An 8425-nucleotide genomic window follows, 5' to 3' on the forward strand; every position below is an offset into this window, starting at 1 on the left:
GCTCAAGGGGGTCTGGGTACTAGTCCCAGCTGAGCTTCTGAGGCTAACTTGGGCAAGTCCCTTGGTCATGCTCAGCCCAGCTGTACAATAGGGTGTTTCACTTCCTGTCAGGTCTGTGATTCGAATTTGGGAGCCCCGCCCCATTCATCCAGGGGGAAGATGCCCTCCCTGAGGGGTTGCACACCTCTCCTAACCGGGCTGCTAAGGACTCCTTTCTGCTACTGGGTATCAGAGCCTGCATTCCCATTCAGGCTCTTACTAGGTGGGTGACCCTGGGTGAGATATTTAATTTCTCTAAACCACAATTTCCTCTTCAGTTAAACAGGGGTAGTAATAGTACCCATCTTGCAGACCTGTTGGGTTGATTAAATAAATCAGTATGTGTCAAGTTCTTAGGACAGTGTAGAAAGCAATTAATTAATGCTCCTTTTTATTATTTAATTTGACTTAACTTGCAAACTGTTCTTTCTTGTGAGTCTCAGCAAATGCAGAGGTTTCTTTATTAACACTCGGTGACAGAGGAGTATCTATCTTGGGGTGGAGGGAAAAGTTGTCCATGTTGGACCCAAATGAGACTCATAATTGAAGCTGCTGCTTGGTTTTTTCTCACCAGGAGTAGATGGGGATGGGAAATTTTCGGGTGGATTTTGAATCCAAGACTTCTCTAACAAAGCCGAACTTGTCAAAGGGAGATTTAGGGGTGTGAGGAGAAAGACAGGGTCAGCCAAATAAAACAGGACTGTTGCAGTACACCTTAGGGGTAGCCATGTTACCTTCAAAGTACTGCACACAAATCAATTTCTATTGAGGAAACAAGGTACAAAGAAACTCCTGTATGGATACTAGCAGGATCTGCTGGTGTCTGGGGAAGATTATAAATCAGCTGGCTGCTGTTCACATCAGAGCCAAGTGGGGCACATTCAGTCTTTAATCTCGACCAATTCTCTGGATCAAAAACTAATCTTTCCAAGGGTTGTAAATGAGCCCAGGAGGATATTTGCCCCCAAAGTTTATGAAGTAGCTGTCATTTTAATCTGAGCAGCCTTGCAACCTGAAAGCCAGTGTCTGGATAAAATTATCAAGTAATGAAAAACTCTCCTGGGCTGAACCTAGTCCAAACACTCCTTTTACCTCAAATTTGATATATTTAATGTGCTAAAATATTTAAAATGTAGAGTTTCCACTATCAACACCCTATCTATGCTTCAAATAAAACCAAAGAGACCAACATGGCATATTCATGGCATGAATAACAGAGTGAAACCCTGGATGAACCAGGTAGGAAATATTTGGAGGAGAGGAACTACAGAAAATAAGAAAGGAAATATGGTGAACCATACGAGCAGTTTTTACACAGCAGGCTTTCGTGAAATACTTTTTAAAAAAATTCTGCTTAAACGAATTGAAATCTATCCTTAAAAGAACACTACGTACACTGCTCATGCTTAAGAACTACAGGTATAACTATGCATTGTTCAAAAATTGTGACTAGATGATTTTATGTAAATAAACCCACAGAATGCAGATGATCACGTGTGGGTATTTTAAGGAGGAAAGTTAGAAAGAAGCCCTTCATTGAAATCCTTGAAGATGTGTGTCTGTGTGCATGTAGGAAAGAAACAATTTAATATAATATCCCCTGGGACTGCTGTTGTTTTCTCCAAAGTGAATGATCAGTGGGACTAGAATAGCTCATAATTTAAATGGGCTTCAGATTATAATAACAATTATAAATTCCAAGGCAGGTAGCAAGGCGCAGGTGATAATAGATGAAGCTTGAAGAGTGAAGGCATCTTCCAGAGCAGAAAGGCAACAAGTCATATTTCCAAGTGGAGAGATCCCGGAGCAGTGAAAATATTTAAGCAGCCATATGGGAACCTGCCAAGATTATTTTCTTTGCCCTCTGATAAATTTCCCCTGTTTGTCTCTTTCTAACGGCAACATTATTTGTGAAGACAAACTGTGCTTTCTGCAAAGTTTTGCAGACTGTATTCAAATAAAGTTATATTGTTTTCCATTGTTCATACGATGTAATTACTACCATAAGACAACCCCGCTTGCAAAGTAAACTAAGAAAAAACAGATTTTTCAGAATTCTAAATATAGTCTCAGCAAAGAGGAATAAAACTCATTATCCGAGAAACAATGTTTAGAACTTTCTTGCTTAGAATGTTCTACTTTGAATAATCTCACCACACAGGCCAAACCAAAGTAGGCAAAAACACAGTAAGACTTTCTGCCTGTGTAACTAGAGAAAATGCAAGTTAGTGTGTTCGAGTTCTCAGCAGTTCACTGTAAGAGCCCACAACGCTGTACATCTTTGTTTAAATTGCAGAGCAAAGACAGGGGCTCAAATCACGGTAAAAATTAACCCGTTGGGTGCTCCTTTCTGAGAAAACGGCCCCAGAGTGGAAGAGGATCCTAACAGCAGAGGCCACATCCCTACACAGTGCGTGGGAAGGGCTGGAGATGGGCATAGGGTACACCAGGCAAATCTTCAGACACTTAACAGGAAATCGCTGGGCTCTGAACAATATGAATTCAATAAGCTGTTTAGAGACACAGGAGGAGCTGTTTGACTTTTCTTGCACAGTTGCAATCCTTGTAATTGAGACAGCATGATCGCTGCCCCAACTCTCAGCTCCCTGTGGTCAAATACAGAGCCCTCCACCTCTACTGTGTCTGGAAAATAGATCATTCTTTTAACAAACAAATATCCCTGGAACAGCCTGGCCTGGGAGGGGGAGGGCGAGGCTGGCGTCTTTTCTCGGCTCTGGGCCGAGAAGAACCTAGTTAAGTGCCGCTGGTCAGGGGTGAGAGAGGCGGTGCGTTGCCCGCTTTGGGTCCTCGCTAGAGACGGGGACCTGGGCGCTCCGGACGTGATGCTCCCGGGAGCACCGAGAGCATTACCTGGTTTTCTGAGAGCTGCTCTGAGCGGCGCAGCGCCGGGTCCGAGGCTGGAAGCCAGGAGCAAGAGCCGGAGCAAGACGCCTCGAGTTAAATCCATTTCACCGCGGGCGCCTGCGAAGTTTCACCAAGTCCTGGGCGCACAGGGAAAGGGCGTCTCCTGAGATACGTCGGAGGACGCGGCCCCCGCGGATCCCCTGACCGAGCTGAGGAGGTGAAGGGCTGAGGGAGCTGGACGGGAACCACGGAGGAGTCCACGGAGGCAGGACAGCAGCCGGGAGATCCGCGTGCGGGAGTGAAGCGGGCTTCGAGCAGCAGGGCTTTTCGGGCGGGGTGGGGGTTGGAGGGCGGGGATGGGGGCGGCGAGGGAAGCCGACGGGGAGGGACTGGCTGGCCGCGGGAGAGAGGGAGGGAGGCTCGACAGACCCGGGGATGGAATTACAATCGAGTGGAAGTGAGAGGGGCAGGCCCTGAGACAATTTACTCTTCGCCCATCTCTAGGGCAGGGAGCCCGCGCATCACCCCTCTAGCGACCCCCAGCGCAGCCCTTCCCGGCTGGTGACCTAGATTGGGGCGCTAGGAGGGCCGACTTCAACCGCTAGAGACGCAGGGCAGGAGTTAGGTGACTGCGAGTCCAGGACCCTCTGCCTTAGTCCTGAGCCTGAAATCGTGCGGCGCCTCCCCCTCCCCTGGTATACTCTCCTCCGGCCGCGCCCCTCTAGGTCGCTTCCACCTTCCTCGGGTACTTTACCCAACACCTCCAAAGCTTGCTCTAGCCGGTCCACCGCACTAGGAGTAAGGGGGATTGCAGAGGGAGGAGGAGAGGGTCTGTGATTTGCGGGGGGGCGGGGGAGGGTGCGTAGGAGGAAGAGGGGGCGGGGCCGGCCAGGACACAGGCGCTAAGAAGATAAATGGGATTTAAGGCGCGCAGATGGAGAGCTGAAGCCTGCCACTCTGTTGGAAACGCCGGGTGGAGATTAGGGCCCGGCACGGGGAAGTGTGGTGCCCTCCCACCAGAGGAAGGCAACTTGAGACCCTCCAGGGGAGGAGATGAAGCTCTGGGTTAAGCCTGGCTTTGCGGGACGGGGGGCGGGGGGGAAGGAAGCGAACTCGAGCCCCCTGGCAGACCGAGAAGACCCGGCTGGGAGGGGGCGCGCGCCGGCCACGCTGGGGCTGGAGGCCGACGGGGAGTCCTGGCCACTGATCCTGGGACCAGGGTTCCCAGATCGGCTAGCTGGCCCGAAAAAGACCCCTTCCCCTCCGGATTTGCTGCCCGAGAACTCAGTAAAATGCGCCTGTTGCCGGGTTTCCAGGTGGCGCTGCTAGAGGAGACCCGTGGACTTAAGTCCCGTTGCACACCTGCGTGCTGATCTTCAAGCCAGCGAGACGAGAAGGCAGATACAATAAATAAACCAAGAGGGAATAAACCCTGAGGGAAAAGCAACCCTCGCCAGTTCCTGGGGAAACATTAAAGGCCCTAGGAAGTACCCCGCAGAGGGAGCCCAGGTCGCTGGCATGGGACTTCGTGCTGGCCTGGCCCCACCTGGCAGCATGGCAGAGGCTCCTGGCGTCCTGGCCGTTCACTGTTAACCTGGGTTTGGGGACCCGGAGGGAACAATGTTGACCAATGTATCTCCCTTCCCCCCACCCCCAAAGATTTCTACTCCTCTTTTAGGAATGAAGTATCCCCCCTGGCTAGAGGGTTTGTACTGAGCCAGATCTAAGAATATGTTCCCTTCTGTGTTGGCATTCTCAGGTGTGCAGCTCTCCATAAAGAAATTCAAAGTCATGAGTCTTTGGAAGTCTTAGATGTCACACCAGAGCTTGTCCTTTTACACGGAGCTGGAGGAGAAAAGTCTTACAAACTGTGCTCTTCACTTCCATGTCCAGGAGACCGGCCATGTGACTGTCCCCAAGGCTACTAGTCTCAAAGGTAGCAGAATCCTAGACCCTTAGGATCAGAGCCCCTAGAGGTCATCTAGGTCCCGCCTCCATTCTACACAGGAATCTGCCTTCTGCATCCTTGGCTTGAACTCCACCTGTGACAAAGAGCATCTACCTTACCACCAGCCCAGAAGTTGTTGGATAGCTCTTTTTATGAGAAAGGGATTTCTTATATCAGACCTCAGGTGGCACCCAGAGCCAAGTAACTATTACCATGAAGACACCTCCCATGTTGGTGTTGTGGTCTTTCCCACTTAAAAATGATTCTCCCTGATGTAGAAATTGGAAGTAATACTAACCATTAATATTATGGCTAGAATTTATATAACACCTCCCATGTACCCAACCCTCTTTGAAGGGCTTTATAATCCCACTAACAACCATACCAGGTAGTTACTGTTATTAGCATTATCCCCATTTGACAGATGAGGAAACTGAAGCATGTAAAATTAGGTAAACTGCCCCAAATCATGCAGCTCCTGAGAGACAGAGCTCTGTCCAGGTGGTCTGGTTCCAGAGTCCAGACTTTTAAGAAGACAGGTGGAGAGCAGACGCAGCAGTGGACCAAGAATCATGAGATCTGGGTGTTTAATAGTAGGCTCTGCCTATAGTGCATCTTGGCAAAATGAAGGAGCCGGACGAAATCATCGCTAAGTTTCAGGGTTTGCTTTCTCTTTATTATCTAATAAAACAGCACCATCTAATCCAAGCCATTTTTGCTCTAAATGTGCCTTTTCAAAGACCTGTACAAATTGTCCATGGCGAATTTTGCAAGCTTGAGTTTCAGCTTTCTTGCTGAAATCCTCAGCAAGCACCCGTACCACCTCCTCATCCCTGGCCCCGGGCCTCCCTTCCATCTTCTGCAGATGACCATGGGCAATTTGGAAGCTGGCTTGGCTTCTTCAGAGGCCCCTTTGTTTCTTCTTTGCAAGGGTTACCTTTGATTATATTGTTATATTTTACTTTTGAGGGCTTCCAAACGCTCTGGATTCTCAGGCTATTGAGATAAAACCTTACTTCTTGAGATCTACTTGTTACAAATCTAGGGCACATGTTAGACCCGACTTATTCCCTTCCTTTGCTAGTCAAACCACATCCCCCAAGGTTTTCTCTTCTTCTAGTTTGACAGCCAGTTTACGGCACTTGTAAATCTGATTAAAGACAAATGGAACACTTGTCTTTCACTCTCTTCCTGCCTTCTGGGAGGAGAGGAACTAAAGAGGGCAAAAAGGCTTTGCATGTTTCCTTAAAAAAACACAAAAATCTGTTCAAATTCACTTGAGGTCTAAACTCAGTTAATAAGGTCACCAGCAGAAGAGTGACCTGCCTGCTTTGCTCAATATCATGGAAGAAGAGTATGATCTTTGCTTCATGGAATGGTTTTGGAGGCTGTTGGAAGAAAGTAAAGGCAAACTCACCAATTCTAGAATGTTTAGGAAGCCTGTAAATGAGAATGAAGAAAAGTCAGCTGCAAAGAAGCAGCTTTGGATTTAATTAATTTTTGAATAGGTTACAGGTACATATAAAATTTGAAATGTACATCAAGCAGAGTGTAGAGTGAAAAATAAGTTTCCTTTTACCGCTTCCTGTCTCAGAAGCAATGACTATTATCAGTTTCTTGTGTATCCTTCTAGAGATATTCTATGAACATACAAGCAAATATATATACACATACGTAACACAAACAGGAGCATCTTGTACACAGTTTTTAACCCAAAGATGCTTCCAAATCAGCAGTAACAGATCTGCCTCCCTTTTACTAACTGCTGAATAATATTTTATAGTAGGATGTACAACAATCTGTTTGTTCTTCCTTCTGTTGTTTCCAGTTTTATTATTATAGACAAGTAAATGATCTTGAATGTATAACAGTTTGCACATGTTATAATAGACTGTAGGGTACATCTCTAGGCTAGCCATTGCTCAGCCAGAGGGTAAGCGCCTTTTCATTATGATAGTTTGGCCAAATTCCCTCCCAAGGACATTATACAATTTACACTCCCACAAGCAATACACAAGCATGACTATTTCCACAAACACAGTATCTTATCAAACTAGAACTATATATTATACACATACATATTACATGTTTTAATAGACATACAACATATGAAGAAAAGTATACAAATAAGAACTGTGCCAATTGATGAGTTATATCAAAGTGAGCACACATGTATAACTACCATCCAGACCAAGAACTACAGCATGACCAGCACCCCCAGTAATCCCTCCTCATGCTTCATCTCTAGATGTGTGTGTGTATATATATATATATATATATATATATATATATATATATATACATTTTTTTTTCTTTTTTGCTGTACGCGGGGCTCTCACTGTCGTGGCCTCTCCCGTTGCTGAGCACAGGCTCCGGACGCGCAGGCTCAGTGGCCGTGGCTCACGGGCCCAGCCGCTCTGGGGCATGTGGGATCTTCCCAAACCGGGGCATGAACCCGTGTCCCCTGCATCGGCAGGCGGACTCTCAACCACTGCGCCACCATGGAAGCCCCTAGATGTATATATTTTTGAAGAAGAAGAATGAGGAGAGTTCAAACCTCCCATTCACTTTTAATTAGAATACACAAATAAAAATAGATCAGCAAAAAGTGTAAACACTTCCCATCCTCAGTATGAAACAAGCATTAATAAAGATGTGATCCCATTATGTGCAAGGCTCTGTGCTGAGAACAGAATGACTACAGGAAAGAAAAGACAACAATGTCTTTCTTCTGCACTCAAGAAGACCACAGTTTTGTTGAGAGAAGACAGTTGCGCACAAAGCAGAGCAAAGGAAGCACCAGGTAAGAGTGCAACATGCTGTTGTGTGTCAGGAGAGGAAGACCCTGTATTTCAAATAATAAGTTATGTAATCTTATACTATAAAATACAGCACTCAGCATCATGAGTGTTTAAATCATGCTTATATACATAATAGGATTCACCAGGGACAGAACTGGAATTACCAAGGTATATCACCTGGTATTCCCAAACTTGTGGACAAAGTGGACAAAGCAAGATGCAGAACAGAGTGCAAGTGTTAATTGAGTGTGGGAAGGGGACTGAGGGGTCTGGGATGATGTTTTTACTACTTATATTTTTAATCATAGGAATGTCTTTATTGGGGTTAGAAAGAAAGTATGGGGCTTCCCTGGCGGCACAGTGGTTGAGAGTCCGCCTGCCGATGCAGGGGACGCGGGTTCGTGCCCCGGTCCAGGAAGATCCCACATGCCACGGAGTGGCTGGGCCCATGAGCCACAGCCGCTGGACCTGCACATCCGGAGCCTGTGCTCTGCAATGGGAGAGGCCACAAGAGTGAGAGGCCCGTGTACTGCAAAAAAAAAAAAAAAGAAAGAAAAAGAAAGTATGAATGAATTTTAAAAGAATATAGGGCAGCCTAGGTGGAGTATCTGGTGGGACAGGAGGAATGGTAGGGACTGAGAAACCAAGAGAAGAGATACAGACCCCAGACATCTTAGAAGGAGAGAAGAAGTTTGAGACAGGCAGTCCCTTCAAAGAGGAGGGGGCATGAAAGGCAGACCTCACAGATCATGTGATTCTGTCTGGTGCTGCC

General features: G+C 46.8%; 1 protein-coding gene across 5 annotated transcripts in view; it reads right to left on the reverse strand.

The window, feature by feature from the left end:
• EGFLAM (EGF like, fibronectin type III and laminin G domains) overlaps positions 1 to 3007 on the reverse strand; it is a gene marked incomplete at its 5' end in the record, with an annotated part of 172140 nt that extends 169133 nt beyond the window's left edge. For all 5 annotated transcript variants that reach the window (XM_079703315.1, XM_079703316.1, XM_079703314.1 and 2 more), the window contains one exon: positions 2911 to 3007. In XM_079703315.1, the coding sequence (XP_079559441.1) occupies positions 2911 to 3007 (97 nt within the window). The remainder of the gene's footprint in view (positions 1 to 2910) is intronic.
• Between the last annotated feature and the right edge of the window lie 5418 nt (positions 3008 to 8425).

The sequence above is a fragment of the Hyperoodon ampullatus genome, assembly GCF_949752795.1.
Source record: "Hyperoodon ampullatus genome assembly, chromosome: 4".
Lineage (NCBI taxonomy): Eukaryota > Metazoa > Chordata > Mammalia > Artiodactyla > Ziphiidae > Hyperoodon > Hyperoodon ampullatus.